Raw genomic sequence first — 25,989 nt, forward strand, 5'->3', positions numbered from 1 at the left:
CGAGGACGCCCTGGCCTTTGCAAGAACCTCTCTGCAATCGGCCGGTATGTCGTATCCTCCAAACTCTAGCGCTGCAGGAGCCAGGCCTGCAAGTTCAGCGATTTCGGGTCGTGGTGGAGGATGGCGCCTCCTTCCCTGGAGAGTAGATCCGCGTCCACCGGCAGCTTGATTGGCGGGGACGCTGACAAGTCCAGAAGGTCCAGGAACCATATCTGCCTCGGCCACGCAGGTGCGACGAGGATCATCCTGCACCGTGACCTCTTGAGCTGGTTGACGAGCCGGATTAGCAGTGGCAAAGGAGGGAACGCGTAGAGGAACAGGCCCTCCCAGGGGAACGAGAAAGCATCGCCCATGCTCCGCGCCTGGGGAAACCTGCTGGCGAACCTCCGGCACTTGGAGTTCGTCGCCGTCGCGAACAGGTCGATCTGGGGTGTGCCCCACCGTCGGAAGAGGCGATCCACTAGATCCTGCCGTAGTTCCCACTCGTGGCACGAGCGCAGCTCCTTGCTGAGTGAGTCGGCGATGGTGTTTTTTATCCCTGCCAGATGAAACGGCACCAGAAACATCCTTTGGGCGACGGCCCAATGCCACAGGTCCTGCGCCTCCTTGGACAGTGCTGGGGACCTGGTTCCGCCCTGTTTCCTGATGTAAAACATGGTGGTGGTGTTGTCGGTGAAGATCCTCACCACCTTGCCCTTGAGGGACGGAAGGAAGGACCTGAGGGCCCAGAACACTGCACGGAGCTCCAGGACGTTGATATGGAGGGACTTCTCCGTCGGGAGCCAAAGGCCTCTCGCGTGCAGATTTTCGGTGTGCGCTCCCCACCCTTCCAGGGAGGCATCCGTGGTCACTGTCTCCTGGTGGTCTGGGGTCTGGAAGTCCATGCCCGCCGTCAGATGCGCGCGGGTGCCCCACCACCGGACCGCTCGGCGGAAACTCTCGTCGAGTGTGATCCTCTCCTCGAAGCCGCCCGTCGTTTGGATCCAGCGCGCGTCCAGGAACTCCTGCAACGGGCGCATCCGGAGCCTGCACATGGGAATGAGGTAGATGCAAGAAGACATCATTCCGAGGAGGGACTTGATGGACCTCACCTTGGCCGCGTCGGAAACCAACATCCGCTTTACCTTGCCCAGGATGGACCTGGTCCTTTCCTCCGACGGGGAGGCCAGAAGGGACACTGTGTCGAGCTTCGCTCCCAGAAACAGTGCGTTTTGCGCGGGTACCAGGTGGGACTTGGCGTAGTTCACGGAGAATCCCAGGTCCGTGAGAAGTTGGACGGTCCTTGCCGTGTGCTCCACGGCGAGCTCCCTCGTCTTGGCTCGGATGAGCCAGTTGTCCAGGTAGGGGTAGACGTGGATCCCCTCGCGGCGCAGCTGCGCCGCCACCGGTGCAAGGCACTTGGTGAATACCCTGGGTGCCGACCGTAGTCCGAAGGGGAGGGCTTTGAACTGGTAGGGACGCCCTTGGACCACAAACCTGAGGAATTTTCGGTGCCCCTTTAGGATGGGAATATGGAAGTAGGCATCCTCCAAATCCAACGACGACAGGAAGTCTCCTTCCTCCAGCTGACCCAGGACGTGCTGGAGGGTGACCATCCGGAACTTCTGCGCCTTGATGAACTTGTTCAGACGTCGCAGGCCTAGGATGGGGCGCCATCCTCCCGTCTTCTTCTTCACGAGGAAGTATCTCGAGTAAACTCCGGAGCCCCGAAGCCTCTTTGGGACGAGTTCGATGGCGCCCTTCCTGAGCATCGCCTTTACCTCCAGGAGAAGCTGAGGGACGTGAAGCTCTTTCCTGGCCACGGGGGGGACGCGCGGGCACCTTCTTTGAAACTCGAGCGCGTGGCCCCGGGCTAAGGCGTCCAGCACCCAACGGTCGGTGGAGATGGACTCCCACACGCTGACGAAGCTCGCCAGCCGGCCTCCCACCGGGGTGCTTCGGTGGGAGCCCGACCCCACGGCCGGTTCAATCCTGTTTCGACGAGGCTTTGCCGCCTTGACCTCCTTGGCGACGACGGCGGGGTCCGCCAGACTTGCCTCGTCCTCTGTAGGCCTCCTGAGACGACGAGCGGGCCGCTTGACGATAGGTGGAGAAACCGCCGCCGGAACCTTTGGAGGCGCCCTTGCCTCCGTTGCTCCGAAAGGGCGTCCGTCGTTGCTGCAGAACCCCAAGGGCCCGGGCCATCTCAGTGTCCGCTTTAATGGCCTGAAGGGAATCGTCCACTGTTTTCCCAAACAGGTTGTTCCCATCGAACGGCATGTCCAGGACTCTGGTCTGTACGTCTTGACGGAAGTCCGTAGCCTTGAGCCATCCACGCCGCCTAAGGCACACGCCGTTGCCCAACTGGCGAAACCCAGTGTCGGCGATGTCCGTCGCAATAGTGATGGCGTGGTCCGACGCCACCTCACCTTCCTGTAGGATCTCCAGGGCATCCGCCCTCTTGTCGTCCGGTAGGAAGTCCAGCAGGGGAGCCAGTTTGTACCATAGCTCCCTGTAGTAGCGGGCCACGATAGCACAGGCGTTGGCCGCTTTAATCGTCGTCGCTTCAGACGAGATGACCCTGCGTCCCATAGCGTCCAATTTCTTTCCCTCGCCGTCCGGTGGGGAAGTCGATGTGGAGGCCGCACCCCCCCCGCTTTCTTCCTGGCCGCCGCGGAGACGACGGAGTCCGGGGTAGGCTGCGCCCGGAGGCACAGGGGGGGTGAATCCTTCTTTTCTTGGGCGGGGGAACACCAGAAGGTCCCGGTTCAGGATCCCCCGACGGAAGAGGTTCCTCCGTCGGCAACGGTAGTCTCGTCCTTATCTCTGAGCATAAGGACTGTATAGCCAACAAAATGGCCGCCGAGTTGTCTTGCGGCGCTGGCAGAGGGGAATCCGACGGGCGATCAGGGGCCCCATCGGCACCCTCGACGATGTCGTCATCACCTGCGTCGGGATCCATCCCGACGGGCCGGTCTTCTTCCACGCCAAGGCCGTGGCTTAAGACCTCGATCAGCTCTTCCTCCGAGGTTGAAGCCGAATCTACGACGACGCCCTGCCCCCCTTTTTCTTCCCCGCCGGGGATTTCACGGGGGTCCTATCGATGGGCACAAAAGAGGACTCCCTCCGAGGTGGCAGGGAGACTCTGAGCCCCGAGGTCGCCACCACTGGTGTAGCCTCCACAGGCTGAGCCAGGGCCGCCGCGACAGTTTCGATAGAGGGCTTGGCCGGATGGATTAAGGCCTTCACCACCTTAGGTGCGCTCACCGCCTTATCCTTGAGGGGGGGGACACTGCCTCGCTCCCCCTCCGATGGGGCCTTCGAGCTCGACCAGGGCCTCTCCAGAAGCTTCGCCGGGTGCTCGCCCTTCCTCTTACCCGACCCAGAGCGTTGGCTCGTGGCTGAAGGTGCCGGGGAGGGTGTGCCCTGCCTGGCGCCCGTAGAGCCCGACCGTTCGGCGCTCCCGGTGCCAGCGGACTCGCGGTGCTTGGCCTTGTGTTGGACCCCCGTCGCCGGGGCGTCCTCAAAGGTCTTAGAAGACCGCTCGGATTTCTGGAAGGGTTCTTGAGGAGGGCGAGGCCCTCATCCCAAATGTCGCCTCTTCTTCTCGCCTGACGGGCTCTTCCCTTCCAGCCAGTTGGCGAGACGTTGATGGCGATCCTTCATGGTCCGCTCCGACATATTGCCGCAAAACGCAGTCCTTCTCCACGTGCGTCTTGTCCTCATGTAAGCAGTAGAGACAAAAGGAGTGTTCGTCCTCCTTAAAGACGTTCTGCAGCTGGCATCCAGGGCAGACCCTGAACAGCTTTCCGGGCGTCGAGCTTCCCTTCTCCTGGGCCATGTCTGGGCCTGAGAAGCTTCTGGAGTCCTCCAAAAGCGTAGCTCGACGAAATCTTCACCCTTGAGGGGCGCAGACGAATCCGACACGGGTCCCCGTTGATCGGATGGAGAGTCGGTGGAGCTTGAGGCTCTTTTGACCGAAAAAAACGAAGTTTTTGAGAAAAAACGTGAAAAAAATAGCACTAATGCTCGAGAGCAATAGCACGAGGATCCCAACCCATGAACGTGCGGTAAAAATCTGAAGATGGCTGCCAGAGGCGGTGCTTAGGTAGAGGGCAGTCATTGGCTGTGGTCAGTATGACGCAGAGACCAGTGATTGGTTATTACTACGAAAGACAGATCAGAAACGAAACTGATACTGGTTTTTTCTTTACCGAGGATTCCCAGCCTGACGACAGGGAATATTCATGAGCATGTGAATCCATGCCAGACCCCATGCTGGAGAAATGGCCTTTACAGGGGCAGAAGCGTGTACTAATGCCATGTTTCAATAGGGGATGGTGAGGAGTGTAAATGGCCTTTACAGGGGCAGGCGCGTGTAGTAATGCCATGTTTCAATAGGGGATGGTGAGGAGTGTAAATGGCCTTTACAGGGGCAGAAGCGTGTACTAATGCCATGTTTCAATAGGGGATGGTGAGGAGTGTAAATGGCCTTTACAGGGGCAGAAGCGTGTACTAATGCCATGTTTCAATAGGGGATGGTGAGGAGTGTAAATAGCCTTTACAGGAGCAGGAGCGTGTACTATTGCCATGTTTCGATAGGGGATGGTGAGGAGTGTAAATGGCCTTTACGGGGGCAGAAACGTGTACTAATGCCATGTTCCTTCCACTATGTTTGGATGAGCTGGAGTAGGAGTTTGAAAAGGATAGGCAAAGGATGCTGGCATCCGTTTAGATGAGAGCCTGGAGAAGCAACGAGCAGCAGGAAGTAAGAGAAGTTGCCCGGGCAGGCCCAGTGCTATTTAGCATGCTTGCTGTTGGCTTCAGCTCACCACAGATCCTTCTGTGAAGCAGGACAGGAACACAAATCTCGGATGAGCCACCTGCTAATATCTACAAGGGTAGGGCATACTGGAAAGCAAGGTTTAGCAAACTCTATAGGTAAAACTCTATAGGTAATACACCAATGCCCCTTGAGCCTTCACCTGCCTGAACAATGGCGACAAAGGGAGTCTGGCAAATTAAATTGATCATCACTATTGATAAATGACCCGTTCACTCCATACGAGATCAAAACCTCTTCCTTCGTGGATTATTAAAGATATATTTTTTGTAATAAACCAAAGTAATTCATAGGTATTTATTCACAAACAGTTTTCTCATTCCTCTGTTTAAAAAAAAACAAACTGAAAACCAATGAAAAATCAACACCAGTTTTCTGTGTTTTTCATGCTCCACAAAATAGTTCTTGCAACAATCAACATTACTCATGAATGACCACAATTCTGAATTGGTTACAGCTTGGTGTCGCACTACAAGCAGTCCCACACTTATGAGATCTAAGTTCCCTGGTGTGATGTTTATAAGTGACCCCTCACTACGCGTTTCGGGGCTGTCCGCCCCTTCTTCAGGTGAAGCGCTTACCACTGAATACCCTAATCAATATCTTAGTCCCACTGTCTCCCTCTAATTCTCACTGGACCAGTTGTATCCACTGAAACCTTGTAAATACAACCACCTTGTTATTGATGAGTCTCCTCTCAATCTTTAAGTTGCATAGCGTGATGCGGGAACAGGGACTGGCTGGCCATCACAATGCCGAGGGCAGCGTGCAAGACAATCACCTGAGCATCGTCAGCACTACACTGGGGGAAGCAGTCGGCAAGAAATAGGATGTCGACCACTGTAGCGATATCTGGTTGCCTGACTTCGTAGCTCTAGTTGTGACCACCAGAGGAGTTTGCATTAAACAAATGAATGCTGAGGCCACCAGGGGGCGCACAGGCAATGGCTGCCTGAGTGCACAGCTCCCGTCTTGACTGGGACATCGTAGGGGATTGAGCCCCCCCCCCCCATCAACCCCCCCGGCAGGCCTAACTCTACGGATCCACCTGGTGACCCCCCCGGGCATCCACCAGGCGAAAGAGCGGCGCTCGGGGTCCCCGGAGAACCGTGGATCGGGACCCAGGCCTTCCGAGCGACTTGCAGGGCGGCCGCGGAGCCAGAGCAGGGGCGGTCCCCCCACGCGCCCTTCTGCTACATTGAGTTGGCCCGTCCCCCTCCCGTGGCCGGCCCCCCTGGACGAGAGCGGAGACCCGGCCTGGGTAGAAACCGGACCCCCGAAGGCCTGGAGACACCGCGGCGGCCCGGGGGACAGGACCCCCCTGCCCCTCCCCCCGACCCAGACAGCACAACGCGAGGTCCCCTCAGAGAGGCGGAGGTCGGGGACTTTCTCAACACCGGAGGGCCCGGCACGGCGGGCCCGGTGCCCCCCCCCATCTACGGGGACAGCGCAGGTTTGCCCCCCCCCTCCGGGGACCTCGAGAGCGGGACGGCGCTGGAGTGATGTGGCGGCTGGGCCGCGGAGGGTCCGGGACCCCTGGAGGCCTTCGGTGGGGGCCGCAGGTCATCAGCGGAACGCGCTGCTCCCCCCCCCCCCCGGACACGGAAACTGGGCCACAGGCCCCTGGTGCTGCACGGGAGCGAGGCCCCCACCTGCGGAGGGTGGGGCGAGTGCCCGCCCGGAGGTGGTCCCCCCACCCCCCCACTTTCTGGAGAACCGCGGGCCAGAGGCGGGAGTTGAGGCGCCTTTCCCTCCCTGTCTGCTTGGACGCCCCCCCTTTTTTCCTGGAGATATGAAGCCAGCGCACCTCAACGTGGGGGACACCCGGGTGTGAGGCCCCCGCCGGCCGCAGGAGGGGCGTGTGCCCGCCCAGGGGTGGACCTCCCCCTCCCCCCACATCTTCAAATCTAGTGTCCGCGTGCTGGGGGTGGGACCCTCGGACCCTCACCCCCCCACCCAACGAGAAAAATCCGCCTGACCAGGCCACGGGGGCCCTCCACGGGCCATCGCCCCCCTCCCGGGGAGACCAGAGGAGGCCCAACCGGGCACAACGAACTTGACCAGGGTGTGAGGCCCCCGCCGGCAGACAGGCGGGGCGTGTGCCCGCTCCCCCGGACCACGAGACTCCCCAGGAGGCATCGGTGAAGACTTCAACCAGGTGAGGAGTGAACGGACCGCGCCTCCTCTTCCCCAGCAAGCCCCCCCAACCGGCCCGTGCGGGCTGCCAAGGACTGGTCCCCCCGCCCCCGCTCGGGACCGCGGAGCATTCGCCTGCAGAGCACAGGGAAGCGTCAGATGAGCTGGAGGGAAGCCCTGCAGGGATATCGCTTCCAGGACACCGCAGGGGGCAGCGGGGGCACGAGCCTCAAGAGGACCATGGCCCACTCAGAGGGTGCAGCCCCGTCCTCGGCTGCGATGGAAAGGTGCTTTGCCTCGATCTTACAGGAAATCAGGGACATGCGGTCCGACATAGCCCAGAAATTTGAGAACATGGACCAAAGGGTGGACAAGGTCGAGGACAGACTGCTGCAGGTCGAGACCAACCAATCGTCTTCAGCAGCCCAGGACGTACAAACATACATGAGGCTGGCGGCCCTGGAGAAGAGGGACAAGGAAAGAGCTCGGCAAATGGACGATTTCGAGAACAGGGAGAGGAGAAACAACCTCAGAATTTTCGGTGTGCCCGAGACAGAAGGGCAAACGGAGAGGGACATCACCCGAGTGGTGTGCGAGATAATCACCCTCTTGTTCGCAGAAGAGAGGACAACCGAACCCACCTTCGACAGGGAACACAGAGCGGGGGGCAGAGCGGGAGCCCCCAGATCGATTTTGGTCCGGTTCCACTACTATACAGAGAAAATGAAAGTGCTGGAGGAGGCCAGAAAGGCTAGGGAAATCACCTACAATAACGCCCAGGTCTCCATATACCAGGACCTCTCGGCCTACACGCTGGCTAAGCATAGAATGTGCCGCCGCCTCACGCAACTGCTCAAGGAAAAGGGCATACGCTATAGATGGGGCTATCCGTTCTCCCTAACTTTTGAATACATGGGCCAACGCTCGACCCTGATCACGGAAGAGGATATAAGGGTGGCTATTCAGGAGTACATAGTGTACTCGAACACCAGGAAGGGCCCAACGGGGCCGGAGCTTGGCAGACCTAATGGCCCGGGTCCGTCGGTGAAAGAAGAAAGCGCACCGGCGCGAGGAAATATAGGAAAATGAACACCCCCTCCCCAGCGAAAGACAGAGAATGGAAGGAATCAGAAGACTGAAACGGGGACGACAGATTGGGTCCTGGACATATGTGCGCAGATCCTGAGATTTCACTATTTACACCGTCCTACTGAACAGCAAGTATGATGGGTTCACACGCGGGACGCAGTGGAGGTGGGGTTCTGGGGGGCTCAAAGGAATGAGCATCTTACGTGGATTTCCTGGCCGAGGTGGGCAGGCTGGTGGTTCGGCCAAAAGCCAGTGATGGCGGAACTAATTGGCTGGACGCCGGAGGGGGTGTGGGGGGTACACAAAAGTTGGGGTTGTTCAGTTAGGGTTTGGGGAAGGGGGGCAGTTGGGGTGTCATTCTAGGCCCACCCGAGGGGTAGGGGAAGGGGGCGCAGGGGAACAAAACACTATCCAATGGGAGCATGCAGGGAAGAGCTATGGGAAGAAGTTGACCGAGAGAGAGGAAAGTCTAGATCATGGCTGATAGTCTGCCCGCCCTGGGGGTGGGCTCCCTAAACGTACGAGGCTTGAACACCCCTACGAAAAGATCCCTGGTTTGCAGGGAATTAAGACGGGCAAACCTCGATTTTCTCTTTGTTCAAGAGACCCAGTGGCCACGGGGGAAGGAGTCCAAGATGCGAGGAGGAGGGATCGGGGAGGTCTTCAGCGCTTCCCACAAATGTAAAAAGAGGGGGGTCGCCATCTTAGTAGCAAGGAACGTGGGCTTCGAGAACGAGGCCACTCTGAAAGACCCAGGCGGCCGCTATCTGGCAGTGCGTGGATCCCTGCAGGGGGCCCCACTCACCCTTGCCGTTATTTACGGCCCCAACGAGGGCCAAGCGCAATTCTGGGAGGAGGTGAGCGATAAACTCAAGCATTTTGTCCAGGGCACGGTAGTGGTGGGGGGAGACTTTAACATGGTCCTAGACCCTGTCCGAGATAGGAAACGCGCGGGACCCCAGCCTTCCAGAGCGGCAGACGAGATCATGGCTCGTAACTTCCAAAGGGTCAACTCAGAACTGGGCCTGATGGACACGATTCCGACCCCCAGAACAGACGCCCTCTCCTTCACATATTATTCAGCGGTCCACACGTCTTTTTCCAGGATAGACTACATTCTGGCAGACGAGATCCTGCACCCTTTCATCTCTGGTCACAGGGTTGACCCGGTCCCCTGGTCCGACCATGATCTGGTCCGCATCACTATAGCGAGGGGAGGGCTAAGCGATCGCAGGGGGAGGTGGAAGTGCAATGACTCCTTGTTGAAAGACGAGGTCCTAGCCCAGGAGGTTCTCGAGGCCATCACGGACTTCTTCGAAATCAACGATAATGGGGAGGTAGGTTCACATATCTTATGGGACGCCTTTAAGGCCACCCTTCGGGGAGTCCTGATCAAAATGGGAGCCCAGAAAAAAAGGGAAAGGGAGACCCAGGAAAAGGTCTTTAGGGCGAAGATTGCCCAGCTCCAACTGGGTGGCCCTCCCACGGCCCCATTGGACTGTGCTCAGATGGCCGTTCTGGCCGACTACAGGCTCCAGCTGAAGGACCTCCTCCTCCACAAGACGGAGAGAAGTCTCCAACTGGTCAAACAAAAGTATTACGAAAGGGGGGACAGGGCGGACAGGATCCTGGCCTGGAAACTGAGGGAGGTGCAGAGAAGTAGACTGGTGAAGGCAGTGAAGAACGAGGCAGGGGTGGTGGGCCACGATACGCCCCACATTGGCGAGGCCTTCCGCCGATACTACGAGACGTTATACTCTTCGGAATACAATGGGGGGAGGCAGAGATTGAGGGGTTCCTAAACACTTTACAGATCCCGGCCCTGTCCAGAGAGATGGCGGAGGGGTTGGAGGGTCCGGTGACTGAGGACGAGGTGGAACGGGCGATCCGAGGTATGAAAGTGGGCACTTCCCCGGGGGAGGACGGTTACTCGGTCTACTTCTATAAGCGGTTCCGCTCGACCCTTTCTCCCCACTTGGTGAAGGTGTTCAATGCGGTGCTAGAGGGGGGGACCCTCCCGGACTCCATGATGGAGGCAATCATAGTGGTTCTCCCCAAGGAGGGCAGGGACCCCGTGGAGTGTTCCTCTTACCGTCCAATTTCCTTGTTGAACACTGACATAAAAATCCTGGCCAAGGAGATAGGGGGGCGGTTGGAGGGGATCCTACCGAAACGGATACATGGTGACCATGTGGGGTGTATTAGGGGAAGACAGGGCTCGGATAACATCCGTAAAACTATCGATCTACTCCACTATGCCCAGGTGTCTGACCTAGATGCCAGCGTCCTGTCCCTCGACTCAGAAAAGGCGTTCGACAGGGTGGAGTGGAGATTCATGGAACTCACCCTCCGGAAAATGGGCTTTGGATCACACATTAGAGAATGGGTGGCAGCGTTATATAGGGCCCTAAGGGCTAGGGTCCAAGTGAACGGCAGGTTGTCAGAACCATTCCCCCTCTCGCGGGGAACAAGGCAAGGTTGCCCACTGTCCCCTTTGATCTACGTCCTCTCCATGGAACCCCTGGCCTTTGCGGTCAGAGCTCACCCGGACATAAGGGGGATAAGGCGAGGAGAAGTGGAATTCAAACTCTCCCTGTTCGCGGACGATATCCTGGCCTACCTGATGGACCCGGTGTCCTCGCTTCCCCCCCTCCTGTCCCTGATGGCAGCCTTTGGTCGCCTCTCAGGCCTTAAGATTAATGCCTCTAAATCGGTTCTGCTCCCCATGAGATCCCTGGACCCAGTTCTGGATCCGCTGGTCAGCCTGGAAGGGATAACAATAGGGAAGGTCTCCATTCTATACCTGGGAGTCCTTCTTACCCGGGACCTGTCCAACCTCGCCCAGGCCAATTATGATCCCGTTGTATCAAGGGTCACTGCAGATCTTAGGAGGTGGGGGGCAATGATTTTGTCGTGGTATGGTCGGATGACGGCGGTGAAGATGAACATACTCCCGCGCTTACTATACCTCTTTACCGCCCTCCCGACTAAAGTCCCCGACCAAACCTTCAGGGTCCTCCAGAACGCGATGCGGGAATTTATATGGCAGGGTAGGACCCCGAGAACCGCAAAGGCCGTTCTGACCTTGCCGAGGGAGGGTTTGGGCTGCCAGACTCAACTATACTTCCACGCTGCCCAGCTACGTGTACTTCTGGAACACATGAAAGAGGGGATGGGCACATACTGGTCGTACCTAGAGGACATGGATGCTCACCCGCTTAAGGTTCGGGACCTCCTATGGGCCCCAAGCAAGTTCATCCCGAGTAGACTCAAATCACACCCAACTTTGGGAGTCCTCTGGGCGATCTGGAAAGAAGGCCCCCAGACGGCCCACTTAACGACATGGCCGTCACCAATGTCCTTGCTCTGGGGTCATCCCCTCAAACTGGGAAGCAGGGGATTCCGCAACGCACAGTCCTGGTCCGACTCGGGGATGGAGTGGGCAGGGCAACTGTTTAGGGAAGGAGAGTTTCTGCCTTATGAGGATTTGAGGGAGGCCCTGGGGCAGAGGTCCCTCACCATATTTGAATATCTCCGCTTGAAGGGAATTCTATGCGATCAAACCTGGGGACAGAATTTGAAAAGACAGCTGACCCCCTTTGAGAAATTCCTGGATACAGCGACCACCAAGAGGGGGGCGGTCTCAGGGATGTACAGAATACTGAACACTTAACCCGGGGGAAAGGAGGAGATTCCGTGCCTTTTGGAATTACTTGGCAGGGGAGGAGATCTCTGAAGACGCCTGGGCAAGGATATTTAAAATAGCCTTCCATGGGAATCTATTCACAGCGGACATGGAACACAACCTTAAGATCCTTCAGGGGTGGCATAGAGACCCCGCAAAATTGTCAAAGATGTTCACGGGAGTGTCCCCCGTATGCCCGAGGGGGTGCGACAGGTCGGTACAAGAGGGCACATGTGGTGGCACTGCCCGAAAGCACAGGCGTACTGGGCGGAGGTTAGAGGCTGGATCGCGGAAGTCTCAGAGGAACTGCTCCCCCTAAACCCTCTAAAAATGCTACTGGGCCTCCCCCCTGAGGATGCGGACATAGCCAGATACCCAAGAATGTGGGAAACAATGCTGATGGCGGGAAGGGTGGCCCTGGCCCAGAAATGGAAGAGTCCGGAGACCCCCTCAAAGGAGGACTGGTTAAAAAAGGTCAAAAACATGTTCCTGATGGATAAACTTATGGGTATGATCAACAATGGTCTGGGCACATTCCAAGCCAACTGGTACGGGGTACATCAGACATGGGGATGGGACGTTCACTGATCCACAGGGTAGAGTCACAGAAGGAACGGGCGCCCATGCCCCGGGAGACGGCGGACAGTACACAGCCACACAAGCAGTCAACGCTCTGGCTCTTTCTCAAGCTCCGGATACATTGAGCCCTCTACGCGTCTCCTTAAAAGAAGCAGGCGTAAAGGGGACTAAGTTTGGTTGGGGGGGGTGGGTTCGCGGGGGGAGTGGTTGGGGGGGGGGGGGTTACCGGGCTTGTTACAAGTATAATTTGTTTATCTCTGCTGAAAAGGCTTCATGCCCGTTTGTTCTAATATGAAAATGCTAATAAAACAAAGTTTAAAAAAAAAAAAATGAATGCTAGGCTTGAAAGATTCGGCGTCATCCTCCCCCTTCGTTCTTGTTATGGGTAGGGACCTGGCGAGAAGTCCTAAGCACTTAGGACTGGAAAGAGACCTGTGGCAAAGCCTAAAACCCCAGGGTCTACGAGACCGACCTATTGTGAATCCTGAAAACCAAGATCGAGGATGGACCTAGAGGGAATCCTGAGAAAGTCTGTATCCAGGGCCCAGATGTCCAAACTTGGCTAGCCACGAGAGCTACGGAAAACCCAAAGTATGAAGGGCCAGGAGACCCCCAAAAGTGATTATAAACGAGGCTGTAAAGGGATACCAAACTGGCAGAACCTGCTATCTCGAAACTTCCTAAAGGAACAACCATTTGTTTGTTTCATACATGGATGGGCTTTTCTAGAGTAGGCTTATGGATTGTCATTTGGGCCAATCCTTGGAATTTCAGGTTATTAGTGTATGGTGGTCCAGAAGCTACAGACTTATAAGACGTCTTCTGTTGGCCATCTTGGTTGGATATTACTTTATAGATTGAGGTGGAGGAAGGGAGTCCCTGAAGGGGTGAGGGCTTCTTAGATCTTTATATTCTGTCATATAGGGAACCCCAGGAGAAGTAAGGGGTCACTTTTCAGTTTAACCCATCCAGAGACAGTCTTATTCAGATTCCTCCTTTAGTTGAAGAATCACCCCTACTGTAGAAAGGTGTTTATCTAACCCTAAACTTGACCATTTTGTTTTTGTATAAAGATCACCAGAAAGAGCCCAAGAAGCGGCGAGAAACAGTCATTGCTTGGATTGAGCGGCGCTTCGTTGTGGCAGCCTGAACCTCCTGTGAGGTACTGAGAAACCGAGGACTTGGGTTGCGCGAGTTGCTGGGGAAGTGGCGCGGTGCAGAAGACCATCACGCACTTGAAACAAGGGGATCTAATGGCACTTAGATCTAAAAGGTGACAATATGTGAACCCAGACATGGGCTAAGAAGGTGAGAACCTGCAACCTCTTGTACGCGATCACATGATGAAAAGTATTGGAAAGTACAAGAATCCTGACAAGCGAAAACCACTTGATGTCAGAGAGGTGGTGAAAATCAGAAAGCTCAGAGAAAGGTGCAGACAAAACATATAGGACTACATTGAAAAGTAGAGGCTGCACATCTTTTAGGATCCTGGGACCATAAAACCATTGGGTCTTCAACAAAAGACAGAACGTGAGAGACAGGCATGTTATCAAGAGAGACAAAGACTCAAAATTATTTGTTTTAAAACCGTTATTTAGTAAGGTTCCTAGGTTGGTGTAATTCCTGACTGGCCCCAACTGTAAAGGGATGGTTCCCTTAACTGATGTTTCTAATGGCAGTCGTCTAGTAGTCTAAAAATGAAGTTTGTTTGTGTTTAAACCTATGCTTGCCCTCACGCTGTACAAAACTGTGATAGGAAAATAGTGATGCAACAAACATGGGAAAACCAAAGTTGGTTTCAGGTGGTCTTCTGACCAGGTGCAATTTGGTCAATGTCACAAAGATGGGTTCACTCAGCAGGGCTGTTCGTAAGACCCTCTCCACAGGGCCCTTACAGTGATTTTAAATACCTTCAGTGTCAAAGTTCTTTAGGGTTCCCTTCCTGGAGCTTCAACTTATTCAAGTTTCAAACACCACAAAAGAAATGTAACAGTTCCTCTTGAAGACCCCTCTGGGATCCCTTCCCCACGCTTCAATCCTTTCAACACTAAAAAAGAAAACCAATAAGTCTACAACGTGGTTGGGCCTCTTAGGATTCCCTTCCCTAAGCTCAGTCCCCTTAAAGCTTTCAAAACACAAAGTCCGTTTTTATCAGGCTGCACTTTCCTTTCCTCAAAAGGCCTCTCAGGGCCACTCTCTCCAAACTCAGGCCTCTTCCAGCTTTCAACACAAAACACAATACATGACAGTTCCTTTTAGGTTTCTCAGGTGCCCTTCCTCAAGCTGAGGCCCCTCGAGTTCCAGACACAAATTCAACTGGTCAGGATGTGCCTTTTCCTTATAGTCTTTCTAACATAGCATCCTCTCATGGGGTAGAATCAGAGGCTTTTGAAAATGCCAGGCTCTTTCGTTTTCCTCAACGCGACCAATCTGACCCTTTGACCCTCTCTTGGTTTCTTACTCTTGCTTTCCTTTTATCTTCATGTGCTTCCTGCACCATCTTCATGTATTCCTTTGCCTTTGTTGTGCACACTTGCACGGTCCTTTATCCCTTCTCTCTGTTGTGCCACTTGCACGCTTCTTTCACTCTTCCGTGCACCTCTGCACTTGTTTCCTTCTTTCTGGGTCGCTCGTAGCCCTCTTTCTTACGCATTTCTAGTGTTACTTTGCATCGCGCTCTTCACAACCCGGCTCTGCAATGCTTTGAGACACACCGGGCTGACTTCTGTACTTCAGCTCTACAACGACTCTTCGTTCCGAGGTCAGGGTCTCACCGCCTACCCTTCGGACACTCCTGGGCGGTCTCACCGGCCCAGGGGAACGAGCATTCGCCTTCACAGGTTCTGCAGCGGACCAACACTCCTCTCGGCTCCCATGCACAGACTCCTCTCGGCTCCATGGAGACACGGCTCCCTCACCACACTTCTGCTCTTTCAAACTGCAGCTTCTCAGTGTCTCAGCATCACAGTCGCTGGCCTCCGGTCCTGGGCAGCTCTGGCGTCTCGGCTCTCCTCCCAACTTGCTCTCCTACTTGCTCGTCCATCTGTGCAAGACCACACCTTTTATAGTAAAAAGACAAGTCAAGTGGAGTCAGGGTGAATGGTTACTATTAAATGCCTGACCCTGGCAGACTCTATTAGTGGGATAACTTGAGTTCTTTCTAGGGTAGGTTGCCCTTATTTTCCCCATGTTATTCCTATGTACTGATCTTAGTTGCCTCTTCCTCATCTCAGTATTTGTTGGAAATGGGGAGGGGGAGATGGAGCGAGATGGGACTTGGCATTTTATCGGCTATATTATTACAAGGTGATTAGTAAAGAATAGGGTGAAGACCCCCCTAGTCCTAGTTTGGTAGACAAAAGGTGAATCGCTTTGTATTAAATTACTCCCTATGTTATCCACCCGAACATGCGAGCACAGGCCTGTATAACACTTCCCATGATCTGAACTGGGGAAAGACAAAGAAGCGTTGGAATTGAGATGAGATGTCTGTGTCTCACCTTGCTTGACCCTTTCCACTGGGTTGCTCTGGGATAATCGGTGTGTCTCTTTCTTTGGTTAGCGATAACAGGACCTGCATAAACCATAAAAGCATCTGGGATATCTCCACCTACTGCCCCATTGCAATACTGCCTTTCTCCTAGGTTATTCTCCTGAGGGAAGCCCCGATCTACCCTACCCAGGTGATCCTCCCTCACTTATCCACCCCCAGGTTTGGGATCCAAAATCGATGGCCCTCCCCATGCCACCTGGAGAGACGATTCTCGGGATCTACATGGGAGAATACCCCTAAGTTTCTCACGAAACCAAGAAAGAATGCACTGAGTTTATAACAGTAGGTACAAATTGAAAAGTCAGTAGCCTGAGGAGAGCTCTGTGAGTGGAAGAGGAAACCAGAAACCCTGATTTGGCACCTCTGGGACAAGGAAGAAGTAGACCACATGTTGCTCAATGGTCAGGCTCTAAGACGCAGTTTGAGCCTGATCAAACCGCAGACAACAGAGATCGATAATGCCGAGACACAAAATCCTGCCCGAAGGAGAAAAGCAGATGATAAAAATAAACTATCTACAATGAACATATTTTGTTTATCTAGTCGTCATTTGATTTAGAACACTTCCCCACACTTTGCTACAGGTACTGCATTTCCTACAGAGCAGGTCCTAGAACACTGAATAATACATTTATTTATTACACAGTATTAGGGTCAACAGAAAACCTTATATTCTTCTCCATCAATTATGCAATCGATAAAAGTACCACTATATTTAGAAAAACAATATACTAGCAATTTTGAAGGAGATCTGTTGACCACCCATGCTACAATTCCAAAGGGATTAAGTTAAAGAGTAGCTATCGACATTTCATTTAATTGATTTTATTGGGTTTTTTTTCTACACTTATCAAACACACCCTGTCTGTTGCCTTAAACCTAGCACTTGCCCCTTGCTGGGTGCACTACCATGGTTTTGTTGCTTTTTATTATATATTTTATTTATTTATTAGTATTCCTTTTCTCGGCACTTTCCACTTCTCCCCCCCATGCACTTTCCCCTTTCCCTCTCCCATGCACTTGCGCGTTCTCATTGTCACTGGGCCTAGTAAGATCGTAGTTTTGTTCTCCCTTGTTCCCCTCCCTTGCCTCGTTGCGCTCTGAAAGACTTGTGTACGAGTGCTGTACAAATGAAATATTAATATCAAGTCCACGCATTCAAATACTAAGTGCTTCACAGTATCTAAAATATCTTATTTCGACAATTCATTTCTTAGCCATCAAATGTCTTTTGTATAGCATATATAACTGAAAATCAATTAAAAACACCAGCATGTTTACAAAACAGTAAAGCAGCAATTGCCAAGGAGATCCGTCTAACATTCATGGCACATTTCCAAGAAAATTCTATTGATAAAGAATAGCTATCTCTTACAAATTTTGCAACCAATGTTTTACGAGTTTCATTCAAGTCATACGTTCAATTGCTAAATGTTTCAAAGTTAATTGTTTCCAAAATTAACACATTCTGTAGCTGTAAAGGTTTCCTAAATCTAGCACCCACAACTTCAACTGCTGGCAATAACCGTAGCTTACATTTAAAAACTAAAGCTTGATCCAGACATTTCTTGTCAACAGCTTCTGTTGATTTTCATATTTTAATGCGACTAAAGGTTTTTTACAAGTTGCAGTCGAGGTGGAGCAGACTCTTAGAAGAGGTCTACTTTTAAGAACTGTACGCAGTTCACAAAACATCCTAGGCAAATGTCTCCTTCAGTTGTGAAACTGCAAACCACACATAAAACAGAACCAAAAAGAATAACTCCAAGTAAGAAAAAAATACGACAGTACAGACTTCACACAGAAAAGTCAACCAAAGTATTAAGACCACTCCCAGAAGGGCATTGTTTTGGTAATAAGAATGAGTGGAGAATGGAAATTCAGGTGTCGCAATGAATGCAGTATGTATTCTATACTGATTTTATGTACTCTGAAACATAAGCAAGCATTCCTCCATGGGAATAACGAGACCATGTTCTTTTCTAGTCTTTAGAAATGTATAAATCAAATGAACTTAGACAGGGCTGTGTTACTGCACCTTATGTATTTAACTTATATTTGGGTGATTTTCTTGTAAGCTCTACTTTAATTTTTCTGATTGTTTATGCACAAAACATTTATTGGATAATTTATGCTGATATCCTTATATTTAATACCTCAAGAGTGGGAATTAATCAGTTAAGTTTGAATATAATGCGAATATTAATGAATTACCTATCAATGCAACAAAGTCGAATATGTCAGTGTTTAAAGCGGGGAAGAAACAGAAAATTGAAATGAAGCTGAATAAAGAACCATTGGAGGAAGTTACAGGATTGAAGTGCTTAAGCTTCCAAATATTTACAAGAATGAATAAGAAGTTCCTAAGAGACTTCTTTTATAATAAACCTATGCATTTATTACCCCAATTAAAGCACTTTTGAAATCAATATTGCACATTTTCAACACAGCCTGCTATCAAATTTTATGAGACCCAAATGATCCCTGCTCTAAGTTATGGCCTAGAGGTTCATCATCTGTTGCGGGGTTTTGATGCCTTTGCAGGCATCCTGTGGAGGAGTGTGCTAGGAGTTCCCAAGACCACCCCAATGGCCTGCATTAGATATTAACTAAGCTTGTATCTCTGAATGGGAAGATTCTTTGGAAACGGATAAAGCAAATGCGTTTAAAAATCCACCTGTGGCATTGGTATACGAATTCCTAAAATTGGGTACTGCTACAGTTGCAGTCAATAGATAAGATCTGTGACTTGCTATGGAAAAAGATGGGCTTTACTTGAGGAGGAGCCCAATAGTGATTCCATTCAGTGTAAAAGAAAATACGGAAGCAAGACTGCGTGAATACAGCGGGGAAAGTAAGTAGTTATAAAAGATATAGAAATCTAACGAGTGGTGCTCGAACTCAAGGCGCTCCTGCAAACTATTTAATGAAATTCCCCTCATGGAGATTTGCTTATACTATGTTGCAATTGTGCCTTAATTTGTTACCGACAGCGGCAAACATACATTTGTGGAAGAATTTAGAAATGTTAAACCCAAATCGTTGACATTGTGCAAATGACACAGAAACTCTATCTTTTGTTGGTGGAGTGTTCAGCAACATAGCCCCTGTGGGTAGAATGTTTTTTTAAAAGGTGTACAAAAGATTTCCGTATTGCGACTTGGGAATTTCTTTGGGAGAGATTTTTTATGGAATATTGCACTTTATCTTTACTAATTGCACTTGTGGTGTATTAATAGGGACATTTAGAAATGTGATAATTGTATATATGATTTCTGTGTTCTTATTGGAAATTATTTTAAGATGTTTTTAATGTATAGACAAATATAAAATTGTAATTTGTGAAGTAATTTGAATAATATATGTGTTTATGCTGTAAGGTTTGTGATGCAAACAATATGATATAATAAAAAAATAAGAAATGTATAAACTCTACGAATCAGAGGACAGTGCAAACCAAATATGTTTAACATTGGCCAGATGTTACCAAATGGTTGATGTACTGGTGAATGTTTTAATGTAATTATACATCCAGGAAATACCACAATAATTAAGCTCTTGTTACTGTTAATTACAGAAAACAAACCAGCTTCAAAATACACTTTTAAAAACTAAATATATTCTATTTTTCCGGAATTCCAAAATTCACAAAAACCCGCTACATTTACAATTACCGACATTTGGCAAAATCTGTTTTGCAAGACGTTAGTTGACACATTTTTTGTTGCTGTTTTATTAAACACTTTATTTCATTTTTATAATAAAAAGGTGCAGACTAAAGACACAGTTACAAAAACTCACACAAAAGTCTCAGCACTTGTGAGAGGGACTTGAATAGCTTAAGGTTTATAAATTAAGCAAAAGGGCTCCACACAGTTTGCTCTCTGTCACAAAAGCAAAATGTTTCGATATTGAAAAGGCCTAGCAATAAGAAGTGTTGCAATACTGAAACTATGCACGTCTGCTCCATTCCTGGTAACTCATTATGTGGGCAGTCAGATGTTTTGGACTTAAATTCCCAAGATCCCTAAACAGCATATTCCGGGTCAAAGTATCATGGAAGTTGCAGTCCAAAACATCCAGTCCAAAACATCTAAGGGCCATATGAGTAACCATGAATCATAAATAAGGCCTGAATTTGTGAAAAGTGGACAAGGGTGGCTTAAACACCATATTGATGTTATTTTCAATGGATAGGGACATCTTCATGCAATAAAGGTCTTTTCAAATCACATACCCCATTTTCAGTCCGCTTCTCTGATGACGATGTGCTTGATCCATTTCTCTGATTCTGTGCCTGTCGAACACCTACAATGAAAATCCAACAAAAAATGTTAAGAAAATCAAACTTGGTTGTAAAAAAAAATAAAAAGAAGAACTGTTAAATGTGTAAAAGAAATTAATAGGCATCCAAAAGGGATTTGTTTATGGTTTTGTATCTTACATAATTGACTTTTTCTTGCAATCAAAAAATACATTAAGGATGAACCAAGTAATTACCAGCATTCTGAAAGGATGAGTAACAAAATTGAATCACGTGTATTCTAATGTATACGCTGCGGCTTGAGACAATTGGGCTACTCCCTGCAGGCTCAATTTCCTCACATGCTCAAGTTAATTTGGCCATGTCTCCCATGCTAGGAGGGTCATCGCACAATATATGGAAGGCACTACAATTATAAAACATTTAATGGCAAGGACATTCCTTAAGAAATTGCATTGCTGAAGTTGTCGGCATTAGATATGCAACCATGGAGACCTCTGGGATCTAGTTCACAGGTGCAGCTGTCATTACGGAGGACAGTCCTTTCCTGCACAACATGCCTGGCTACGCCTTCACTGAGAGTTGCAAAGTTGGCCATGTTCACAGCATTCCATCAGACAGAGGATTATGGTCTCTTGAAGGTTAATGCTCAACAAACTGCACAATCCCTTTTGTTAGCAGGGCTGCATGAAGGGGTTAGGATAATATGTATGCACAGGGACACAGAATGCAATTTGCAAGGTTCTAGTCAACGTTACTGTGGCATTACCATGTTGCTCAAATGACAGAAAGACTGCTACCAACAGACCACCAGGAGGGCTTGTGTCTGCAACAAAGGGCACTCCACACCCTACAGAAGACCTCACAAGGCCTACCACTGTATTGCACTGTGTCTGTCATGACTGCGGACCGCAAAAAACCTCCACACCACACCCACTCTTGACTCCCCACATTAACAAAAGCTGTATAGAAAGAGGTGTATCCATACAGGACCCAACTTCTGCATCTCCTTCCCTTCTCCCCTCTTTGACCAAAGGATGAAACCCTCCATCCAGCCATAAGGCGAGGAAGCAAGTTCTACCTCTTCCGCCAGGCCTCGCATAGGACATTCCCCCAGTTTTCTTCCTCTCCCACACCTCCAATTGGGTGGCTTATTTCAGACAGCTTGGGGACCATAAGCAATGGAAATTAGCAAGTAATACGAAGTCCCTGTACCAAGACCCGCCCCAGAACACAGTCAAAGATGTAAAATGTGTTCTATGTCATGATATCCCTGAAAGGAAAAGGTCTGAAATATTTATTTCCTCATGCCGAAATGCACGTCACACTTTCTCGCAATGCGTTAATTTACTCATCTATCTCCAGTCCTAGAATATATGGGGAAAGTGCTGGAAAGTGATGACAGAGCAATTAGGATACACATTCCTTAACAAACTATAAAATATTCCACTAATATTATCAATATGTACCGCAAAATCCTGACGACAAAAGCATTAGACAAGTCCTTCCAATTTCAGAGAAATTAGAATTTCCAAAGTTGACCACAAAGCAAGTGGATTCCGCTGGTCACCAGAGCCACAGCTGGGTATAGATCAATGTGATTTTGTCACAGCAGGAAATTCATTTACAATAGTTTTATGGCTGCCTTAATGTATACCATAGTTCAGCATCAACGTTCTGAAACATGGCTGCTAAGATATGTACTGCGAGTCCATGATATGAACCTCTGCCTATTGCACACCCAAATTTCTTTCATTTGTAATAATCATGAGTAAAAACCAAGACTTGTCTTCTTTAACTCCACACAAGAGACTACGGCACTGATCATTTCGAGCAGCCTCCAAGGCCCATTAACTCTTTAGGAAACGAGCAATGACTTCAATTCCTGCCTGCACAAGTAGATTCCTCTTCTCCCGGTGAAAGTAGACGATATTGCTACCTTTCCCAAAACTTTCCCGGGCAGGTGGCAAGTGCTTCATGGAATCTCCTGAACCCTTGCTCCTTTGTCAGTATTTGCAAAAGTAATAGCACTGCTGCATTACGAACCAACAGAAAGCCAAGCAGTCCATCTTCAATAATACACGTCCTGAGGATGGCATTATCAAGTAATTTCTTGCCAAACTCTGCAGGATAGGTGGCGGGGGAGGAGTAAGACAGAGCATATCAAAGCTCAGATTCACCCAGTGTTAATCGCATGTCGTTGCTTCAAGCCCGATGCGACTATTCTCATGAATTGGACCATCTAAGGTTTACATCCCGGTCCGCTGGGCCTTATTAAAACGCCTGTTGGACACTTGTACTCATGCTGGTCCAGCTCACCAATAGATCTGTTTTGATGAAGTAATCCCAGCTTCCTTTACCCACTCCGTAAACGGTGTGGCCTTGATGTTGACCAGATCTTTAACGTTACCTGATCAGGAAGATTTTTGATAGGGTAGTGCCCCAACTGGAAAAATATTCAAAAGCGGATGGCTTCTCGCAGCCTTTTAGTCTGACTCAAGGGTTGGTCATGCAACAGGGTCTGCCTATACAAGTGTCCATTAACTTCCCATAGCTACAAACAGGGAAATCATTTTGGTCCTTGCCATGTTGGATATTTCAAAACCTTTTGGACCACTGATCTCTGCTGCTCCTGCCTTCGGAACCTGGCGAGGACTGGATTAGCCGTTCTTAAACGGTTCACCCCTATGTGTACACGGACAGACTCAGCAAGTGATCATGGGTGTGGTCATTTTCGAGGTCCCTCTGTGTCAGCCTTCTTCCCTGTTGCCGTTCAAAATATTTGTTGCTGGATATTTTCATCTAGATACATGGTCTGCAATAGTATCAGTAGGTTGCAGCCCCTTTAGAAGTAAGAGCTAAGGTAGCACTTGAAGCCATGGAGGATAATTGGCTGAAGACCATGGGGAAAAGGAAATGACGACTGAGCAAGGGTTGGTGTGAATAGGCCTTGGTTCATGGCATCCTCCCTATGCGCGCACCACAGGCCCTCGCTGATCACAGCCTTAACGTTTGGGAATAAGTGGGAACTCTTGCTAAAGCTAAGCATTTCCACCTTAGCACGATGAGTAGATTGTAGCACCCAACCTAGTATCAGTAGCAAGCCTTTTCTCAACATCCTTGGACTGCAAGATTGTGCTTTACGCAGCGACACCTGTAGTTCCAAAATAGAAGCCACACACCTGCTGTCCCAATGATGCACGTCTTGCCCTTCATTTTACCTCCCCCGTTTCGATAATCTCCATTGGCACCATATAATCTCCTTTGTTAAGTACAAGATGGCCATTATAGCCGGAAGAGATTTGCACTGAGCCAGAAACATGTATCTGCAGGTCGCGAGTAGTGCATCAGCGAGTGACTTCCCACTTCCAATGTGCCTGCGAGGTTGTCCAACTCGCTGTGCCAAGTTTTCGACATTCATGGATGAGTCTTCTTCAGTCCTGTTCCATAGTTCTGGGACCTGCCTGGTGCCGGCACTTAAATGCAGAACTTGGATGTCCTTATTGCGGATTTGTCACAATACACACTTTTTCCGTTAAGCCTCAAAAATGTGTGTGTTTCCATTTTTAGTTTTGCAGCGTCTTAAGAGTGTTATCCTGTAGTCTGCATTCTGAGTGGCTCAGCAGCAGGGGTGTTGCTAGGTCTGGAAAAGATCCGTGGCTATGCTAAATTTGGGACTGTCAGGACAGGGGGCTAGCTAGCCTTTTTGGTTATAACCCCTGAGCTTCTATCCGGGGCTACAACCAAATAGACCCCTTAGCCCAACCCCCCCCCCCCCCCATCAACGCCTCTGCTCAGCAGCGGTCTACAACGGCTGCTGGGCCTCAATTTAAATGAACGCCTTCTGGTGTCCAGATCCCATAGCAGTAATGTTTCCTCTCCTTAGAACTGCGGTCCTCGTTAGGTCACCAAACTTCACATTCAACCCTATCGCGACCCAAGCATCCACTGCAAAAGATCAGTACAACCCCATGTGCACCTTCCAGCAAACTTTCTACACACCAAAAAGTCAACCGCAGCTTTTGTGTACAATATAAAAAAAGAACAAAATGTCAAAACCAATCAACTACAATTGTTAATATTGCCAAACGATGATGCCCCAATGTATTCCAAATAGATATTGGAAGGTGGAGGTCACACTTCAAGTACTGAGAGCCTTCCATAATTATATTTCTAGGTGTACATAAGACACATCTATGGCTGCACGCAACGATTATTTCATTCAAGCCGTAAGCACCAAGTAGTAAGACAGCATACTGTGATACTCCCGCTTCATTATTGTTCACTATGACCCTGGCCATACGTAAGGGAAATGTGCTTAGCTTAAATATGCAACAACGGAACTCGATACAATCACTTAATGAGGTGGCAATGGCATGAGGGGTTGGCCGGTACTCACTATTAAAGGCCTGCAAGCTAAAAGGTAACAGTCAAGCAAAGTGAGGCCCATTTCCACGGCACCAGTGCAATTGCAAGCTGGTAAGGCCAGGCCCCAGATCTTTATTACCAATAGCTCGGCTATGAAGAGTGCAACCCTGATTCAAAAAAAGAAAGAAATCTACAACGTACAAAGATGGCGCCCATGTAAAAAGTGAATGTAGCTCTGCAAAGAACCCCTCTTCAATGTTCATGGTGTGAAAGGAAGAAGCAAAGCAGCAGATAAGTACTTTCATTTTGATTTGAGACTGGGGAAGAAGTAGAGTGAGCAGGAGACAGCGGCCATCATTCAGTACGGAAAGTGAGCTTATATATTACTGAAGCCTGTGTTCCGTGCTCACAGATTGTCTGGCTCATGGGCACCGGCATCATGCCGCAAAACAATTCCACATTCTTATCATTTACGTAAACGGGGCAAATGTACCCAAAACTGTGATGCAAACCTATTGTAGTTATTAAGAGTGTTTAGCATGCATATTTACAGACCCACATCAAACGTCCCTAGGTTAGTGCAGCAGAAGAGATGAAGACGATACAGCACAACTACACCCGGGAGTAATGCGTGCTTTGGTACCGGTGAAAGCTAAACTTAAGATTCACTTACAAGTGCATCCATCAGTGTACAAAGATCTCCCTCCCCCATCGATCGAACACGGCAAGCAGCGACAGTCCGCTGGCTTCCCCAAATTATGTGGTCTCAGACACCCCCATAAAGAGGTGTGAACTGCAGTGCATCCCCAATTCCAAAGCAATCTGATACTATGGTAGCACCGCTGTGAAACCTCTGCCTTTAAAAGCGATCATGTCATAGGAAAATGGATACGGGCAAAAAAACAGTGGTGTGGAAGGTTGCCCAGAGCAATGCCAGTGGTTCTGATTCATTCAAAACCTTCCACCCATCACTTTTGTGCTTACAGTTTGTCTCACTATGTGAGAGAGGGTATGCCCAGACGTGGGTCCCTTGCTTGCTGCGCCATAGGGAACCAAGCTGCACCTCACTGAGGAGGCCCAACCAGGCCAAAACATGTCTGGGGTTGCTTGTGTTTCCGTGCAGAGGGGACCTGGCCTAGCAGTTCGGGCTGGGCTGCTACCATTGGTGGCAGTAACTGACTGATTTGCATATGGCTGGACCCCTTTTGCAATGGCACAGACGGGCTAAAAAACTGTGGTGTGGAAGGTTGCCCAGAGCAATGCCAGTGGTTCCGATTCATTCAAAACCTTCCACCCATCACTTTTGTGCTTATAGGAAAATGGATAAGCAGTTTCCGGCACTCCAACCATCTCTTGGAATGTATTCATTCAGAAAGGTAATACTCCAATCCCGGTCTGGTTCTGCAAATGAAACCAGGCAGGTAAACTCCTCTCCTGATTTACTGGTGCTTACTGCAAGGAAGGCATGGTATCAAACAGTAAGACAGACA

General features: G+C 50.0%; 1 protein-coding gene across 1 annotated transcript in view; it reads right to left on the reverse strand.

The window, feature by feature from the left end:
* PPP1R13B (protein phosphatase 1 regulatory subunit 13B) overlaps positions 1-25,989 on the reverse strand; it is a 452,941-nt gene that overhangs the window by 312,275 nt on the left and 114,677 nt on the right. The window contains exon 4 of the mRNA XM_069638181.1: positions 20,105-20,175. Within this exon, the coding sequence (XP_069494282.1) occupies positions 20,105-20,175 (71 nt within the window). The remainder of the gene's footprint in view (positions 1-20,104; positions 20,176-25,989) is intronic.

The sequence above is a fragment of the Ambystoma mexicanum genome, chromosome 14 (genome assembly GCF_040938575.1).
Source record: "Ambystoma mexicanum isolate Mex_15411 chromosome 14, UKY_AmexF1_1, whole genome shotgun sequence".
Classification (NCBI taxonomy): domain Eukaryota; kingdom Metazoa; phylum Chordata; class Amphibia; order Caudata; family Ambystomatidae; genus Ambystoma; species Ambystoma mexicanum.